The sequence below is a fragment of the Monodelphis domestica genome, chromosome 3 (assembly GCF_027887165.1).
Source record: "Monodelphis domestica isolate mMonDom1 chromosome 3, mMonDom1.pri, whole genome shotgun sequence".
In the NCBI taxonomy this organism is placed as follows: domain Eukaryota; kingdom Metazoa; phylum Chordata; class Mammalia; order Didelphimorphia; family Didelphidae; genus Monodelphis; species Monodelphis domestica.
Genome location: NC_077229.1, coordinates 442,418,689 through 442,439,105, shown reverse-complemented (window position 1 = coordinate 442,439,105; position 20,417 = coordinate 442,418,689). Strand labels below are relative to the sequence as shown.

At 36.8% G+C, this 20,417-nt stretch overlaps 1 protein-coding gene across 4 annotated transcripts in view; it reads left to right on the top strand.

Annotated features, from left to right (window-relative positions):
* Positions 1-1,289: 1,289 nt before the first annotated feature.
* NADK2 (NAD kinase 2, mitochondrial) overlaps positions 1,290-20,417 on the top strand; it is a 55,373-nt gene continuing 36,245 nt past the window's right edge. For 2 of the 4 annotated variants that reach the window (XM_007487450.3, XM_007487449.3), the window contains exons 1-4: positions 1,290-1,796; positions 16,304-16,392; positions 17,578-17,666; positions 19,233-19,314. In XM_007487450.3, the coding sequence (XP_007487512.1) occupies positions 1,458-1,796; positions 16,304-16,392; positions 17,578-17,666; positions 19,233-19,314 (599 nt within the window). In that variant the 5' untranslated portion in view covers positions 1,290-1,457. Of the gene's footprint in view, positions 1,797-4,713; positions 4,856-16,303; positions 16,393-17,577; positions 17,667-19,232; positions 19,315-20,417 lie in introns of all 4 variants that reach the window. The other 2 variants (XM_056824550.1, XM_007487451.3) reach the window with 2 other exon arrangements.

Sequence of the window (20,417 nt, the reverse complement as noted above, 5' to 3'; positions counted from 1 at the left end):
AGTCACTTTACTCTCTTCTGCCTTGGAACAAATGCATAGTACTGATTTTAAGATATTAGGTAAGAGTTAAAAAAATTCCCTAGGTGGGCCACTTCTGGCTTATTGGTCAATTAATAGGCTTTGATACAGTTTCTTTTCATTCCCCTCCTCTCCTTCAGCTGACATCATGTATCGGGTCATGAGATCCCCTTCCCCGAGATTTTCTCCATCATTCCAAAGCAACAAACCTTTAAGAATTGAGCCTTATTTTCTTGGAAGTGGCCAGTATGAAGGCTCAGCACTTTCTGGGATGTGTTCTAGCTTGAGGAGGCCTGCTGTTTACTTCCCCATAGAACAGATAAATGACAGAGAGGTTATATGACTTGTCCAAAGCTCACTGGTAATCAATAGAATCAGAATTTGAACCCAGGTTCTCTCCCTACAAAGTAAGTGCTCCTTTTACTATTATCCAGGAACAATCACATTTAGTTTGATGGAAGATGATTTCTAAATTCCTAATGATAAAAGCTGCCTTCTATATCTCGTACGATCCTCGCAACAAATTTGAGAAGCTTGGTGGAAGCTCATTTTTGCACGTGCAGAGGTTCGGTGACTTTTCCATGCACACAGGTCTTAAGAAACAGGTGGTGTTTGCATCCAAGTGTATCATTCGGGTCATTGTGCACGACAGTCTCCCTATCTCTTGTTTCCATGCAAAAAGCGTAAGAGGAATGCAAAGAGCTGAACGCGACTCTCTTCCAACCGTTTAACTTCCCAGGTCAGCCTACAACCAGTGCAGACGATTAGCAAAATTGGAAAAGGTACGCTTTCGAGAAACTGGCGGGCCAGAGCCTGGCGGGAATCGCACTCAGATCTCTCCCCTCCCGTAATTGTAGCCACACCTTCCCTTCCCTTCCCCAGACCAGTTCCAGCTGGATTCCTCCGGGCGGGCTCCTCAGAAGCTTTCTAGCCAGACGGCCCCACCCCCAGGTCCCTGGCCAATCCCCTTTCCCGCTCCAGCTCGGTGGGGTGGGGGCGAGCCGCAGCGAGATTAGATTGGCCGGGAGGAGGAGGGGGTAGGGGTGTGGTAGCCTGGTGTGTCCAGAGGGTGCTGCGATAAGGAGGACTCGGCGCAGGCGTAGCCGGGGCCCCTACAAATAAACCTACCCTAGGCCGGCCGAAGCTTGAGTGCCCCGGGTTCCCTTCCAACTTCCTCTACCTTTCCCTAATCCCGGCGCCCCGCCCCCGGTCACGTCGCGGCACGTTCCCCCTCCCCCCAGGCGCTCAGGGCCGCGCACGCCCCCCTCCGCCCCCGCGCCCGCCTCCCGCATTTAACTCCTCCTCGCCCTTAGCGAAGCTGGCGGCGGCTGTGGTGGTAGCGGCTGGGGCTTCGCGGATAAGCGCACGCCCCGGCTTGTATCCTGGCGTAGTGGGAGGTTACGCCAACGGCTCCCTTGCTACGGGAGAGTGGACTGACGATGACTTGCTACCGAGGCTTCCTGCTGTGCAGTTGCCGTTGTGTGGCAGGGGGCCGGGTCGCCGCAACTGCGCGGAGGTGTCCGTTGGGGGCCATTCCGGCGGCGGCGGGGAGCGCGTTGCCCCGGCTTGGCAGCGCTGGAAGTGGGGGCCGTGGGCACGGGGGGCACGGGCGGCACGGCGAAGCCCGCGAGCTGGAGGGCAGCAGGGGCAACGAGGGCGGCCCTGCAGGCGGCTTCCGCCCGGCCCGGGTTGTGGTAGTGGCCAAGACCACCCGCTATGAGTTTGAGCAGCAGCTATACCGCTACGCAGAGCTCTCGGAGGAGGATCTGAAGCAGCTGGTGAGCTCCTGGAACAGTCCCCGAGAGGCGAACCCGGCCTCAAGCCCTCAGACCCCAGACCCAACCTGACCTCGCGCCCACGCGGTTAAGCCCGATTGGCCTCTACCCCTCGGCCCCCGGTTCCGCTCCGCCACTGCACCTACGCAGACCCTTTTGAGTCTGAAAAGTGTGTAGAGTAGAGAGGTTGGGTGTATGCGTGTATTGGAGAGAGGCACAGGCTGTGTGTGCATTGTGTGTGTAGAGAGAAGCATATAGCTCATTCTATGTGTGTATGTGTGCGTATGTGTTGGAAAGAGGCTCATTGTTCATTCTGTATGTGATACTCGGTGTGTGTGTGCTGGAGAGGGGCTCAATCTTCGCTTCTGAAATCTCTTAACTCTTTTGGGTCTTTCTACTGATAGAATTTTTTTCCCCTATGTCTGTGTGGATCCGATGAGACTGTCAGCAAAGTGGTTTGCAAATTTCAAAGCCTTATTACTTATTTTTTCTCCTGTTTCACTTGGGGGCAGTGAGCTTGGGAGGAACACAGAAAATGCACCCAAATTCCAGTTCCAAAGAGAAAGACTAGAGCTGGGGGTGAGGGTGGCCGCGGGTTATCTAGTTTTTTGCTCTGGTCTTGTGAAAATTGGCCCCCAGGGCGCCTCTTGTGGCTCTGTAGGTGTAGATTGTGCACCAGACACACCCCCTTCTGCTGATCATATTAGAGGCCTGGTATTGGCCAGAGTGGGTGCTTTTTCTTGCTGGAATTGGGTCTTTAATGCCAAACAAGATCTGTAAGGCACCCGACATAATCTTTTTGAATTGCCAAAGGAAAAAAAAAGACTTATTTTGAATTTTTCATTAATACATTCAAAAAGGGAGGTCCAAAGTACAAAAAGTTCGATAAGGTTAAGAAGAATTGTGAGGCCTTCAAATACAGAGGGGAAAAAAAATTCTACATGCATTAAGAAACTGTAAACTAGAACTAAGCTGTTAAAGAAATGCTAAGAGAGGGGTTACACCCATCACTTGGGGAATGGCTAAACAAATTGTACATGATTATGATGGTGCTATTAGAAATGAACAGATTAAATTTTTTTTTAATTGGAAAGACCTACATCAAATAATGAAGAGAAAAATGAGTAACAGACTGTTTAAAGAATGACTTATAAATGTCCACCTCCAGAGAAAGAACTGATCAATAGAAGTACAAAAGACATAATTGATATATACAGATCTTTTTGTCAGGTGATGCCTTCTATCCTCTTGTCTGGTGATGTCAAGTGCAGTGAAAAAAGGAGGGATTCAGCTACTTGGGATTAAATTCTACTAAAAAAATACAAAAATATTGTTTAAAAATTTAAATTCAATAAAATATTTTGTTTGAAAACATTACTAAGTGCTAAGAGATATTGAAAGTTATTATTCCCAACTCCCTCAAATTCCACCTATAGGAAGGAGCTTTTCTAGGTCTACCTCACTCTTACTGGTAGTGCTTTCCCTCAGAAATTACATCCCATTTACTCCATATATTTCTTTTATGGATGATTGGCTGTTACCTTTCCCATCAGAATCTCATTTCCTTAAGGACAGATTATGTTTTTGCCTTTCTTTGTGCCCTGCACTTAGCATAGTGCCTGACACTTATAAAAGCACTTAGTAAATGTTTGTTGACTATGTAATTGAAGTTTACCAGTATTAAGCAATGTAACTAAAACTACAACTGAGTACTGTATAGGCTCCTATACTATCTCACTGTCATTATTGTTAAATGATATACTACCAGATTTGTAGTTGTAAGGTTTTTTGGCTTTTTTGTGATCCTTCTATGGAAAGTTATTTTTACAGAAATATTTTAATATAATCACCTTTAATGTACGACTTTTTTTTGTGTCAAGTAAAATATGCATTTTATCAATTAATTTGCAACATTAGTAATTAAGTACCCACTTACTCTTTGACCTTTTTGTTTTTATTGCTACCTTGGATGAAGTAGATGGAATTTTGTTTTGATAATACCTAAATATTTCTTTCATTATTCAGCTTCCTATTTAGCTTTCCCTATTTGCATTTTTATTGTCACTTTAGTGCTGTATGATACTAAGGCATGGTATCTTAGGGAAAGTACAGTGAGGGGAATTATGTTTCAGTAATTCATATTTTTTCCAAATATTAACGATTCAAACACATTTTCACTTTCTCATTACTTAAAGGAAATAGTTCAGGAAAATGAATTGTTTGAAGAGTAAAAAGAGGGTACTGCCAAAATAGAATTCGATGAATTTCTATTTGTGCCTTTTAAGAAAGCAAAGAGACCCCAAAGAAGTGATTTTGAATCTTAATGTTATATTTAGAACTACAACAGTTCTCAGAGGGCAGCTAATTCAACTCTTTCATTTTCCAGAGAAGGAAAATGCCATTGAGGTTAAATGATTTGCCCAAGGTTACTTACATGGAAACAATAGGTATTTCACCAAAGACCCTCTGAATACAAATATTCTACAGTATCTGTGATTTTGTTTTTGAACTAGGGATATATATGGAATTTCTTCCTAAATTGTTAAACTCAGCTTTTGCTTAAGTTGTCTTTTGTTGCCCTCTGAATGATCCAAAGAAATCATTCTTTACTAAATTGTTTTGACTTAAAGGTCATATGTATATCTGTAGTCTTCTGAGGGAGAATCATCTGAGCCTCTAAGAAAACTTTTAAAATGTAGAGAAACTTTCTTAAAAAATATGACTACCTACTAGCCCCTTTAATAAGGGAGAGATTATATAAAAAGAGACCTGAAGAAACTGCTTTAATAGACAAAGGTTTGTGTCAAAAGATCTATAAGTAATTCTGGGCTATAAAATAAATCTTATATGTAACCTACAGGTAGTCTTTTTTAGTTCATATTAAACTACTAGTTCTCTGTCTCTGTCTTCTTTATTGTAGAATGCCTAATAAGATCAATACTACCATTCATCTGGACTGGAATGATTCCTAACTGGAGATCAGGACTGGACAAAGTATATGTTGTTGCATGAGAAGAAAAATAATTATGTTGCTGTTAAAGAAAATTTGCTGGCAAATTAGGGTAAAGGCACAGGGAAATGAACAGTATTGGATCTACTCCTAGCTTTGGATTGTCTTTTGTAGCTAAAGCTAATGGCCAACTAATTGGCTTTGTCTTATTACTGCTTTGGGTATGGAACTTAAGTAACTCTTAGAAATAAATCCCTAATAAGGTTTTTTTTTTTTAAACCCTTATCTTCAGTCACAGAATCTATACTGTGTATTGGTTCTAAAGCAGAAAAGTGGTAAGGGCTAGGCAGTGGGGGTTAAGTGCCTTGCTCAGGGGTCACTCAGCTAGGAAGTGTCTGAGGCAATTTGAACCTAGAACCTCCTGCCTCTAGGCCTGACTCTCAGTCCAGAGCCCAATATGATATTTTTCAAAAGACATATTCTTTCCATTAGATCACTTTGAATAATATGAATCTGAGGAGGGAAAGTACAAGACTGCATTCTGAGATCCCTTCCTTGTTTTTTGGGGGTTAGTGTGTTCTGTGGGTGTTATGTCCCTAGAGATAGGGTGGCTTCCTATAGACTGAATTTTTTTTCCCTTGAGATCACCAAGATGAACTTTTTATTTTTTGTACACTCATCCCACCTGGGAACTTTGAGACCCAATGAAAAGCTTTCCTGAAAGCCTCTCCTACTCTGCTGTTTTTGAAATAAAGCCTGTTTTTAAAATCCTAAGAATTTTTACTCCTAGGAATTACATGAAAATAAAATGAGGTTAAAGAATAAAAAGATTAAGTTAACAGATTTCTCATAGATAATTATGAGCCAGGGTTTTTCATTCCTAGCAAAAGGCTTAGAAGATGAAGGTTGGAGGCCTGGATCAGATACTTTACTAATGAGCAAATTGTATAATCTCAGTCTGTTTCTCCATCTGTAAAATGGCAACAATAATCCATTGCCTACCTTAAAGTATTATTGTGAGGAAAATGTTTTGTAAACAAAGACCATGTAATTGTGAGATTATTCTTTCCTCTCTGAATTTCTATTCTATTCATCTTTTTACTTCCTTAGCCAGGTTCTCCTGTTTTAATGTCTGCTTTTTTTTCAGAATCCTTAGTGACTTTTGTGTAGTGGGAATATGGGACAAAGGACATTCAAATAAAGATGGAAATCATGCCTAATGAAACTATTATTGTAATTTGTTTGTTAAAGGGTAGTTGATTAGGGGAGTTCTCTTGATCAATTTGAGATTAATGGGAGATAAGCCTTTCTTTATACCAGTGGTTCTTGAAGTGTATGTTCTGTGGACCTCCGGGGTCCCTAAGATTCTTTTAGGGAGTCCTGGAGGTAAAGACTATTTTCATAATATTACTAAAATATTATTTGCCTATTGAAGTACTCTTTCCTTTTCAAACTACAAATTTCTGCGAGGCTGATTTTCCTTTTCTGAAGGATTCTTCAAGACTGAATGTATGTAAAGAGTACATACCTCTTTGGGAGAGCACTGGATGATCTTTGACACCTCTTATAAGCCTATATCCTCCCTAAACAATTTTCCTCCTTCCCTAAACAAAACCACCTTGTAGCTGGAGGAGAAGTAAGGGACTAAAGCCATATCATGGTTATTGGAAGACTAGTATTGTGCTGTTTAATATTCCTATGAGTGATTCAGACAATGTCGATCTAGTGATAGGAGGGATTTTACTTGTTTAGCATCCCATAAGTGTGCTAATCTTGGGAGGGGAGTACACAGATGTGGTGGTGAGGCAGTGTCTAAACCACAGGATGGCACTGTGAGTTTTAGGAAGGGATTCTAAAGATCCTTTGAGAGACAGGAGTTTCACCAAATTGTCCTGGTATCCCAACCCATAGGATGGTGGTCTTTTCAGATAGAGTCTGAAAAGACTAGAGGTCTTAGAAGGAAGGAGAATTGTATTGTTTGGCTAACTGTGAAGGCTTTTTATTTTTTTTTTCTATATTTATTTAGGAGTTCTAGTAAGTTCCTTCTTTGCCTTCTATATTGTCTGTAGCCTGAAAAAAAGTTATTTGATATGCATTGTTACCTTGAATGTAGTACTGGAACTGGGGACCTTGTTAACTACATTTGTAGAATATTTGATTAGAGCATATTAAGATATTATTTCTCAGGGTAAACAGTGTAGGAGTATAATAAGCCGAAATGAATGACTTATTTGAAGCAGCTTAGTAGATCAAACCTCCTCTATTATGATCTTGGACCTGTGGTTACATACACATAAGTTGTTATGATTATAGGTATAATATAAATAAGTCTTTTAATCAAGGTACTTGGCATTTAGAAACCATAAATGTACACACATCACACATTTCATGTGGTCAAGCTCTTTCCATATTAGCCTGATTTCAATTTTTGGGAAGCTGGAGAGCCTCATTTTCAGAATTAGAATATTTGATTATGTATTCCTAAAGTGAATTTAGAGATTAAGTGACTAACAATCATTTAGCAGTTGTTGTATTAGTAGAGTACTCCCATTGATTAGACACAATGACTGTTGCCTTCCCCTTGGGTAACCTGGAAGCTTGTATTCTTTGGATCCAGGTCAAAGTCCATTATTTGTTGTCTTCTGTTTCTGGTTCAACAGAATGGATTTTTTGTGGCTTCATTTCTGGATTTCCCCATACTTTCTAACTATGATGTACAGTGAGTGTGTTTGTGTTTATCTTCCATATAGACTCAGCTAATAGTAGGCAATATTCACCATCAGTGTTGTACCTCTTCATCAACATTCTTTCTAATCTCAAGTATCTTTTTTTGCCTTCTGGTTTGTTTAATATTGTGTTTTTGTATCTCTCATAACCTTGCACTAAAATAATCCTTACCAATATATTAGTTGACTTAGATTTAGGAAATTGTCACCTCCTACAGGAATCTATCTGAATTTTATTAGGTGATTCTTGAAGATCATTATAACCTCTAGGATGTGAAGGATTGCCTGTTTAATGCCAATAGTGTGAAGGAGGTTTGGGAGCCTCTTAAATTATATTATAGATAGGTAAGGCCAACTACTTCAAACTAGAAGCCTTACTTCTCTACTAAAAATTAAAGGAAAATAGTTGGAAAATAACATTTTTAACTCGGAAAGATGAAAAACTTTTGAAAAATGATTTTATGAACCATCTGTGTCTTTGCATTTTTTTCTCCTTTTTTTAAATTCACCCAGCCAACTTAGCAGCCTTGGTGCCAACTAAGTTTCCATTCTCCATTCCCACTAAAGTTCTCCAAAGTTAGAGGAAAAATTGTACTCCGTTCTAGATGATTGAATGAATAAGTCTTGACCTGGAAACTTCTCATTTACAAAAGTGATTTAACTTTAGGGAATCCAAGGTCTCATCTCTGAAGGTATTTCCTCCTTCAGTGCAGAGCACAGCCCTCTTGGCTTCTCATCTTAGTTTATCATCTTGTCTGTGCTTTCCTGACTTATCTCATTACTTGGAGGTTTTCCTTTAAGAACTTTTTACATTCTTTGAATGCCATGGCAGCCAAGAATAATGCTTGAATTCCATTGGGCATAAAGTAGGAAAGTACAGATTTAAAAATTTAAATTGCTATGACTAAAAAAAAACTTCTTAGAGCATTACCCATTATAATGTTTTCTTCCTTTCCCTCTCTTTACCTTTTCCAAGTAGGTCCAATTAAAAGGAATGACAACTGGAAAATAAAATATAAATAGATAGTTTTAGAATTGAATGTGCATTAAGCTTGATCATTCTGGCTGGTAACTTACTACTTAGAAAAATACCATTTATTATATCATTTGGGAATTTATCAAATTTATAATGATCCTCTAAATATCTAATTTCAACTAAGGTAATATGTTAGTCCAGAAAACTCCATGACCTTTTTACATTATCCATAAAATACTTGCTTTTTTTAAAAAATGTATTGGGGACTAAGTTAACTTGTCATCTTACATCCTCAGTATATCTATTGCTATTTTTATAATACTGGAATGCTTGGAAACTTTCAATTTTATTAAATGACCATACTTTTCCCTGAAAGTGTTTGTTTTTTTTTTTTTAATTTTTATTTAGAATATTTTTCCGTGGTTACATGATTCATGATCCCTCCTCACTCTCTCCCCCCTCCCAAAGCTGACAAGCAGTTCCACTGGGTTATACATATATCATTAATCAAAACCTATTTCCATGTTATTCATATTTGCAGTAGAGCGATTCTTTAACATCAAAAACCTAATCACATCCCTAGTATACTATGTGATCGATCATATTTTTTTTTAATGCATTTCTGGTTTCACAGTTCTTTCTCTGGATGTGGAGAGCATTATGTCTCCTAAGTATTGTCAGTTTTTTTTTTTCATGACCCTTACCTTCCATCTTAGAATCAATACTGTGTGTTGGTTCTAAGGCAGAAGAGTAGTAAGGGCTAGGCAATGGTGGTCAAGTGACTTGCCCAGGGTCATACAGCTAGGAAGTGTCTGAGGCCAAATTTGAACCTAGGACCTCTCGATTCTAGACCTGGCTCTCAGTTCACTGAGCCACCCAGCTGCTATAATCAGTTTTGATGGGTAGATGATTCTTGGTTGTAACCAGTTCTGTTCAGTTGCTTTCTGTAATATATTCCAACCCTTGTAGTCCTTCAATGTGGAATCTACCATATCCTGTGTAATACTGACCAGGGGCCCCATAATATTTGAATTCTTTCTTTCTGGCTATTTGCAATATTTTCTTCATGGCCTGGGAGCTCTTGAACTTGGCTATCACATTCCTGGGGACTTATTTCAGGAGGTGATCTGTGGATACTTTCAATGTCATATTTTGCCCTCCTGTTCAAGAATATCAGAGCAGTTTTCTTGGATAATTTCTTGTAATATGGTGTCTAGGAATTTTTTGTCATGACTTTCAGGTCATCCAGTACTCAAATTGTCTCTCCTGGATCCATTTTCCAGGTCAGTTGTTTTTTCAATGAGATAGTTCATATTTTCTTCTATTTTTTCTTTCTTTTGATTTTGTTTTATTTGTTTTTGATGTCTCGTGAAATCACTAGCTTCTATTTGCCCAGTTCTAATTTTTAAAGACTGAATTTTTTTCCATGACCTTATGATCCTCCTTTTACAGTTTGTCAATTCTACTTTTTATGGAACTTTTTTCTTCATTGGATTTTTTTGCCTCTCTTTTGAGTAGGTCAATTCTGATTTTTAGATGCTTATTTCTTCATTGACTTTTTGTGTCTCATCCATTTGACCAATTTTGCTTTTTAAGATGTTACTTTAATTTCTTTTTCCCACTTTTAATTCCTTTTTGAGTACTTATAGAGCTTTCCACCAGTTCCTTTTTTTTTTTTTGGAGATTGCTTGTTTCCTACTGTCTCCTGTTGCTTCTGTTCTTTGCTCTTTTTCCCCTAGAAATTTTCTAGGCTCAAGAGTTTGTTTTTTTCCTGCTTGCTCATTTTCCCTCCAGCGAACTAGGAAATCTGCATGTTGTTTGCCATTTCTGTCTTAGCTTCTGGCTCACAGAGTTTTGCCCTGGGGCTCTCTTCACTGCTGCAGAGGAGGCTTGAGTGCACCTGGTACTATAGACCTTCAGACCTCACTGCCAGGGCCTAGGTCTTTGAGGGTGGATCTGAGATACTCTTTTGTTGGTGTAGCCTACAACCTGGGATCCTTAAGTTATCTATGCCCTGGCTCTGATTCTGGTGTGGTAGGTGGTCATGATGGGATGGTTGGCCTACACTTTTCTGTTTGCATTTTTGCTTCTGACTCCCCTTTATTTTGTGGAAATCTACTCTCTCTACTTACTTTTCATTTTGTGTTCAGTGGGAGAACCCCCCCTCACTTGTCCTTTTAGAGATTGGTTTGGAACGATAGAGCAGTTTCAGACTTTTACTGCTACTAAGCCCCCATCTTGGCTCCACCTCTATTTTTATTTTTTATAACACTTTACAACATTTATAAAAATACTACTTTTTAATTCTGTGTTATGATTTGAGTAATAAAGTAGATACTATGTTTTCTTCAAGAACAAAAGAATTTATTACAGGAAAATAATGGATTTTAAAGTATTTAGGACTTAATTTCAGTGTTAATATCATAAATTTGCCCAGTCCATTCAGAATCACTTTTTTGTTTGTTTACTTAATTCTACAACTATACAAATTTAAAAAACATGAAGGTCTTTTGTTGGGGCTACTGAAATTTTAAGTTATTTTCATTGAATAGTTTAGCTATAAGTTTTCATACTCTTGAAATAAAATTGTATTTTTCCATTTTCTTGACCAATCACTTTTAGTTTTGAGATCCATTTCAACAGCCAATATTATGATTGAAGACCTTGTAAAACTAAGAGCACTTTCTATCAGATGATGGTTTTCTTTCCTTATTAAAAAAAACCCAAACCCTAGAATATTGCCTTGAGAACTTTCATATCTTAAAATATCTTGTTTAGCCTATTTCCAGATAGCAGGCCTTAGATAGTTATAAATCATTTAAAAAGAAAGTAAGTGGCTAATCAAAGACCTTTCATTCAGATAACCTTGTGAAAATTATTCAATTCAAGCTAGGCGGAAAACTGGGTAGGAAATAAGAATTTTTGAAATTATACTGGTGTCTTATAAGGGTAAAGCTTATTTTGCTGAATTAACTTTATTTAGAGGTTATATGGAAATATAGTAAGTTTATGAGTAATAGGAAACCTTATTATCACTGCTTTATTCCCCTGTTTAATTTATAATTCATATATTTGATTTGTTTATTTACATTGGTTCCCCAGAATATTTTTCATTATCAGAATAGTAATATCTTACCTATATGGGCAACTCAGCTATCCTATCTGAAATAGAACTAAGAACAGAGAAGTCAGCAAAAAAGGCCTAACAATAAAGATGTCAAGGTTTGTGCTTTTAAAGGTTGTATATTTTCTTCCTAGGGGAACTAGTTAATCCTTCATCAATGTGTTTACTTTTAATTCATGCACAATTCTAAAAAGTTTGTGCTAGTTCCAAGCTCAGGGCAGATTAGGAGCTAGAAATAAAGTGAAATTGGAACAGTTCTATTTGCGGTTAGGGGGTGGAGATATTTTTGTATGTATGTGTGTTCTTCATACATACATTTACTTATGTGGTATACACACAGTATTCACAGACAAAAACAAGAATTAATGGCTTCTAGTCCAATGACAACAAAAAATATTACAACGTAGATACATGGACTTTAAAAAGGCATAGTCTCCTATGATAGCATAGTATAATCATTAAGGTGGATGATTCTTTGTCCTTTGAGGTGAGTAGTGCAAGTATATTTCATTCTATTTTCTAGATGAAGAAAGAGAAGCTGAGACTTATTAGAGAAGTACAGTGTCTTGCCCAAGCTGCATATTCTCTACTCTGACTTGGAATTAAAAAATCCAAATCAAATTATATTTAGTAAGTTTATAATACTCTTTCTTTAAGAAAAATTCCAATTATGATAAAAAAAAATGCCAGATACTTCCAGAGAAAGAACTGATGGATTCTGAATCTAGGCCAGGCAATTTTTTTTACTTCCTTAATTTTTTTATTTGTGTTTTCTTCTACAAAAGGATTAATATTAAAAAATATTTTATGTGATTTTCTGTGAAAATCTTTATCAGAATATATTTATATATAACCCAGTGGAATTGCTTGTCAATCCCAGGAGGATGGGGGAGGGGGAAAACATGAATCATGTGTAAGAATTAAAGGGATAGTAGGGATTGGAGAGGTACAGGGGATAAGGAAGGTTTTGTAACAGGGAATGGAGGGGTTGAAGGGAGAGAGGGAATATAGCTGCTGGTGAGGTAAAAGGAGAGAGATGCCCCCTGCCTAGAGGCTATCTGAAAAATGAGGTTCCCAGAAATGGGCCAACTATGATAGCCTGAGGGGATGTCTTCTCTATTGATTGATGTTGAAGATACTCTAGAGCAGGTTAGCTCTGACCCCCCTGAGGGACAAGCCTCCCCCCTCCCAAGGTCGCCCAGCAGGGGTCCCATAAGGACTGTTTATGGTTGAAATGGCTGTTCTTAGGTTCAGCTCCCTCTATGTCCCCCTGAAATGATAGTCCTCTTATATGACTGTGGTTTATTTAAATAAAGATGAATTTTAATAACAAGTTTGGGTTGGGGAGGTATCAGGGAAAAGGGAATCAGAATTTTCTTAGATTGGGTTTGAGTCTCTCTCAACTTTTGAGCCAGGCCAGGCCACACCGGCTGGTGGAGGGTTTCGTTTATTTCTGTCTATGCTAATCTATGCTAGCTTTCTTAATTTCAAAGTCTTTAGCAGTAGACAGCAAGAGGAAGAAAATGTTCTGACTTTCAGAGCTGGTTGGGCCTGTCTCTTGGGCTGATGCCCCTAAAGACTAGCCTTATAGTTTAAACCACTCCCCTTAAATCCTTTTGTTAGATGACAGGATCACAGGAATCCAAGTAGAGCACACAGTTAGGAAAATCCCGGAATAGAGGTACTTCTATTCAGAGATAGGAAGAAGGCACTTCTTCCAGTCTAAGGGCCAGGAGAGACTTTGAGACCAACTGTCACTCTCCAAGTTCCCTGCCCCCCACCAAATGCCATTCTTCTTCTCTAACATTCCAACTGCTGTTTGTTCCACCTGAGTGGCAGAAAGTCCAAAAATTGCTTCAGTTTTCCTTTCCACACATGTAACCATGGAAAGAATAAAAAAAAAAAAAAGAAAAATTTATATTAGATTGTACCATCTCAGGGAAATTGTAGGAGTGGTAGGAAAGAGGAAGATAATTTTAGATTCAAAATTCATTTTAAAATGTTGGAAACTTTTTACATGTAATTGGGGGAAATTTAATTACACTTAAAAAAAGAAAAATTCTAGTAAAAAATCAGTTTAATTTTTTAAAAAGTCTTGATTCTTAGAGAAGCAATCTTTTATTAGGTATCTAGAACATTTTGTCCTACAATTTTTTTGTCTAAGAGTTTTGGACAACCAAAGTTTTGATAGGATAGTGGATAGCTAGGTCTTATTCTTTTCTCTCAGTGAACATATACTTATCATGCGATTCCTAAATTAGGTATTTACTTTTTTTGCGCTTTTGACCTTGTGTGATCTACTTTCTCTTCATAAGTCCGAGAAGTAGATAGGACAGGTTTTTTTTTTCCTTGTTTTTATAGATGGAGAAAATAAGACAGAATCTAAGTTAACTTTTTCAGAATTCTACAGTTAACTATTCTTTAGTCTCTTTCCTTATGCAGGTAGGAAGTAGATTTTATTATAAAATGGTCAGATGGTGGGAAGTCAGGATAGATTTGTTTAAATTTACTAATATTTGGTTTTCAGCATATTCCTATATTTCTCTTGCCTACATTCAGTATTTATTGCCCTAAATAGAACTTTGTTTAATTATCCTACTGGTAATTTTGTGATTAAAAAAAAAAAAGCAACTTCATACTGAGGTAGTGTTAAGGGAAGGATTATGATACAAAGATATGTACTCACTTTATTATTTATGTTAAGGAGACATTAACTCGCATAATGTAAGATGGTAGTTTGCTGTCACTTTAATTATATCCTTCAGTGTTTGTAATTGCTTTTTGAAGGATTTTTATTCAATGTTTAGTATGATGCCTGACATACAGTAGGTGCTTAATAAATGTTCATTGAACCACCAAAGATGAAAGGTTCAGGAGATATCTAGGTCAGGTAGTTAATACCTAATTCAGTTAATTTATAAGTAGGCATAGGTAACAGTCTGGCCATTATTGTGTTGTCTGTGCTGAGGTTCCACCATTTAGAAATAATTTGGTAATTTTTAATTCTAGATGATTTATTTTTATTCTACATTAAATATGAAGGAAAATGATTCATTAGTTACAAGATTTCCCCTACCAAACTGTTCTTGGTGTCAGCAAAAAATTCATCATTTGAGAGAAACTTAGGGGTCATTAATAAGTCCAGTCTTACTCAGTTGGTATTTGTTCTCTGTCTACATACAATCTGACTAAAAAAACTATTCTAAGATACAGTGATGTAATGGCAAGACCACTATATTTGAAGGATCTTGGGTTTAAATAATACTACAATTATTATAATTACTTGTTGAATAACTATGCTAAGAAGTCTCAACATCTCTAAATGCCATTTTCTTTATCTGCAAAATAGGGCTGTTGGAACAGTCAAATGAGATAATGTATGTAACATTGTTTAAAAGCACTATATAAATGTCAAGTAATACCTGTTTATTATTAATTTTTATGGCTCATCTGATAAGTCATGGCCTCTATACTTCTAAGAAGCACCCATTTTCCGTTTAAAAAATCGATCTTCATTTGCAAGAGAGTATTAAAGACATCTAATTCTGATGACTTAAAAAAAAGCTTACTGGCATATCAGTCAAATGACTGGAAAAAATGACATTGTGCAATTAAGTAAATTGTGACAGGAATTTGAAAGCAGGAAGTAGGAATTAGGGCAGTGTTTGAAAATTCAGCTGGTGTTCATAGTCCTAGGTAAACATATTAATAAAATCAAGTTTTTTTTTAAAACCATGATTAATATACATTAAAAGATATCTTCAATTCTTAGATTTTGGGGAATATCTGTAAATTTGAAAGAAAATAATGCATTAGACTTTGCTATTTACTGTTTGTATAACTATAGCTGTCTTTTAACTTTTCAGTTTCAATTTCCTAATGAAAAAAATCAAGGGACTGAATAAAGTGATCTTTGAGGTCCCTTTTAACTTTAAGTGCTATCATCTTTTAGTGTTACCATTATTCTTTTAATCTTTCTTAAGAAGTAATATTTCACTTAAAATACTCCCAAGAATAGTGCTATACTATGGGTCTGAATAATTATTAATGTATAATGCAAATTAATATAAACATATAGATAATACTGCCTGCCATAACATACCTTATAACTTCAAAGGAGGCTTATACGCATTACTCCATTTAGTTGTCATCAAAAAAGCTAGTAGTTGGATTTTTCATAAATTAGTAGAAAATGGGACAAACATTATTGAAATTAAATACCTTTTGTGTATCCTTTAGTTGAGATAGACTTAGTCATGTTTTGGTTTGAATTTTTTCAGGTTCATAAGTTATTTTGGGGGCTTATCAAATTGAGAAATTGACACATGGGTGAGAAATAATGACATGAAACAAAGGCCCTTAAATATTGCTTGGGAAATTTATCAGTTAGCCAGTTTCATGTACCTTTTATAATGTATACTTGATAATAACTTTAGGAACCTAGTGGCAACAGCAAAAGTGGAGTTCTAGAGTTAAGTTATCTATGCTTATCTTAGTTATGAGATTTTGGTGTTACTGTTGTTTAGATCTATAAATGGAAGTAAATGTCAACTTTGTATTAATGCCAAATTTTAATTGATTAAATCCAGCTTTATGGGCAGTCATAAATTACACATCCACTACCCCCCCAAATGAATTTGGTTTTATTGCAATGAATAAAAAGTTTTATATTGCACCTGGATTTTTAAAAACATTTTTCTTCTATTATTATAATGGATAATTTTTTTTTTATAGCTCGCATTAAGAGGATCTAGTTATAATGGACTTCTTGAGCGACATCATATTCATACCAAAAATGTGGAGCATATTCTGGATAGTTTACGGTAAGACTTTTGAAAACTGAGGCCTGGGATAACCTTTTGGCTCATGGACTTCCAACCTTTTGTACATTAAGTTGCTAAACATGGGTTTTATAGCATTGAAGGCTAGAGCATGTGAGAAGAGATAATAACACATGTAATATTTTTTGGGAAGATATATCCCTGAGCTTAAAAAAAGGTGAGGAATAGAGGAAAATTTGTTAAGATATTATAGTTAGATTTTGCATATCTATATAGATAACTGAGTAAGGGGTAGTATTCCCATCTTTCATTAAGAGAATAAAAAGTTTTTAGTATTGCTTTATCTTTTAACTACTTAGCCTAATAATGGTGTTATGTGATGAGATTTTCTAGGATTATAGGATTATACATTTAGAACTGGAAGAGGGACCTCAGAGATCATCTAGTTTGACCATTTCATTTTACAGATGAAGAAAGAGTCCCTGAGAAGTTAAGGGGCATAGGTAGAAAATTATAGAAATAAAATTTGAACCCAAGTCCTCTGACTTTATATATATAGTACTCCTTCTATTGTATAATGTTAACTCTAGACCAGTCCTTTAAGGTCAACAGCTAGAGGAATTCTAATACAGATGGCAGTTGGAAATTCAAAGACTAAATCTATGAGCTTTTTAAAAAGTTAGTAGTATTAATGCTGCCCTTCAAAAATATTAAAAAGGAATAACTCAGATATTTTTCCTTCTAAAAATAATCTGTAAACTAAGAAAGAAGAAAATAATTATTCTTTTGATAGTATCCTCAATAATATGTTGAGTATGGATATAACTGATATCTAAATAACAGGTAATTTGGAATTTAGCAACATGGCTAAATGAGGTTGTAGCTTTGTTGTTTGAAAGAGCAGCATAATAGTATTCTATCCTGAAATTCAGAGACTTATAATCCAATTTTATACTTCTTTCTTTCTCTGATTGTGCTTTTTTTTTTGGTCCCTCTTCCTTAGTAATTCAGTCAGAGTGGTCAAAAGTAAAGTGAAATCAAGCTGTTCATTTTTGATATTTAAAAATTTTGTTGTTGGCAGAGGGTTTTGACAAAACCTCCAAAAACCTTTATTAAAAATTGACTTCCTTGCTATTTAGTGTTTTATTCAGGAAAATTTGGAGCAACAAATACATGATAATTGTAGTTAAGATGGTGTTCCTCATTAAACTTTCTTGTACCTCTTAGGAATGAAGGAATTGAAGTTCGTTTAGTGAAGAGGCGGGAATATGATGAAGAGACTGTTCGATGGGCAGATGCTGTTATAGCTGCAGGAGGTAATATTCTTAAGGGATAAGCATGGTGGGGGTTATAGAAACATTTATTTGATAAGCTTATTTGCAAATATATCCTAGGCTTGCATAGTAGAGCTGTCAGGGCCATAGGAGATCATTATTGACTTCTTAATTCAAGATCCAAAGCCTAAGTGCCTTATGGAAATTTTGTGTTATTATGTTGCAGTATGTATATTTCAAAGTATGAAGGTATTTCACATGTAATGTGAATCAGATGGTCTGCTGGAATAATTAAGATTTGCATATAATATTAGCTTTTTCTTTGAAAAACAAATAAAATTTGTTTCGTAAAATTAATGTGGAAAAATTGTACACCTCTCTCCTTATCCACCCCAAACAGAACAAAAACAAAAGGCCACACACATATCCAGCTGCACTCCATACTTTTACTTAGTTGCCAAAGTAAACTTCCTAAACCCAGGTCTGACTGTGTCACTATCACCCTCCCCCATAATAAGTAAACTTCAGTGATTTTCTCTCTCCTCCAGGATCAAATATAAAGTCCTCTTGTTTGGCTTTTAAAGCCCTTCACATCTTGGTCCTTTATTCCCTTTCCAGTCTTAGGATACTTTATTCCTTTCCATGTACTCTATTTTCAAGTAACATTGGCCTTCCTATTGTTCCTTACACAAGGCAGTACCATCAACTAAGTGGTGCAGAGAATAGAATGCTTGACCTGGAAACAGGAAGATTTGAGTTCATTTCTAGTCGAGACATTCACTAGCTATGTGACATTGGGCAAATTGCTTAATCACTGTTGGCCTCAGTTTCCTTCTCTGTAAAATGGAGATAATAATAGCATTTATCTCCTATGGTGGTTGTGAGGAAAATGAGAAAATAGTTGTAAATTTATTTTGCAAACCTTAAAGTGCTTTATAAATGTGATTTTTGCTGTTGTTATTTGTGCCTTTTCACTGTCCCTCATCTTTGCTTTCTACCTCTTCATCTCTGCCTTCTAGCTTACTTCCTTTCTTAGTCTATGGTTAGCAGAAAAGTCTTTCTAGCCTCCTCTCCTCCCTTTCCCACTCCATAATGCCTTCTTTCCTAAGATTACTTTTCCTTTGCACTGAATAGATTTTGTTTCTATACAGTTATTGGATGCTTCCTCTCCTTTAGAATGTGAACTCTTAGAGGGAAAGGATAGTAGTTTTGCCTTTCTTTGTATCCCCAGTGCTTTAGCATGGTCCCTGCCACATAGGAAGTGCTTAATAAATGCTTGTTAGGTGATCCTTAAGTTGGTTATTGATCACTGTGGGTATAGATGCAGAGACAGCTTATGAATGACATTGTCTGAGAGACCTGCTACAGATTGTTATTGGTTATTGTACTGTATTTCCCCATTACTTTGAGTGATGAGTAGGGTAGGGTTTTGGTAATAAAGGTATGGGAATAGGATGAAAGATAAGGAGATAAAATGTATGTGTTGGGGAGGAGTGGGTGAGAGATGGCAAAAGAGGAGATAAGTATCTGGGTTTTGATGTCAGCAACTGGTTTTATCACAAATGGGTAAGGTTAATTTTGTCTTATTTTTTTCCTAATTTTTCCTAGGTGATGGTACAATGCTACTGGCAGCCAGTAAGGTCTTAGACAGGCTTAAACCAGTTATTGGAGTAAACACTGATCCAGAACGGTAAGGAAAAACATATGAAAATCAATTCATTTTTAAAAAGTGAATGAAAATTACTACATAAGAAAAAAAATCTTTTTTAAGCCCTTACCTTCTATCTTTGAATCAATACTGTGTATTGGCTCTAAGGCAGAAGAGTGGTAAGGGCTAGGCAATGGGGGTTAAGTGACTTGCCTAGGGTCATACAGCTGGGAAGTGTCTGAGGTCAGATTTGAACCTAGGACCTTGTCTCTAGGCCTGGCTCTCAATCCACTGAACCATCCAGCTGCCCCCTACATAAGAAAATTCTGTTTCACACACTATCCTCTTTGGTCATTCTTGTATATCATGAGTTCATCTTTTACTCCCTGCTCTAAGCTACTATACTACTTAAAGTTTGGTTGCAACATGTAAGTAGCAATCTGAAAGTGAGAAATTTTTTTGTGGAAGCTTAGCACTATTCTTGTTTCTTAAGCTGCTGAACAAGGGAAAGAACAGGGTTCCAAAATCATTTGAATTGTCTTTTCCCTGGGAGTGGGAACTTCTGCATAGAGAGTTGGGCATTCCCTTTAGTATGGTTCACTTTCATTATTCTGGCTGAGAGTAATAATTCATTCATGGTAAGAAAGGTATTATTCTAGCTGGTTTGAGTGGTGGAGAATCTTTACTAAGGGAAGAGCTAGTTTCCATAGTGAGAATCTCTTTTGGCAAGTTACTTTGGAGGGTGAGAGCCTGTTTATATTAGTGATTACTTTACAGAGTAGGCTTAGTCCTTGATTTAGCTGAGTTTGGGAGAATCCTGTTGTGGTGAATTTGTGGATACCCATCTCTTTGGCAAGACACCTTTTTAACCCAGATAGAGAGAACAATGCTATAACCTTGATCAAGCTGATCCTGTTAATTTTTAATGGAGTTTCTTTGGGTATACCATAACCCAGCTTCTTTGGAATGAATTGATTTGCTTATTCAGCAGGTAATTTTAGTGCCTGCTGTTAATACCTGTAGAGGCAGTTTAGATTTGTGTATATATTTATAGCATAAAAATAATTCTTGAAGTAATTTTTAATTGGTAATTTCCCCCCACGGTTTATGAAAATCTTTTCTCAATAAGAAAACTAGCTATTACT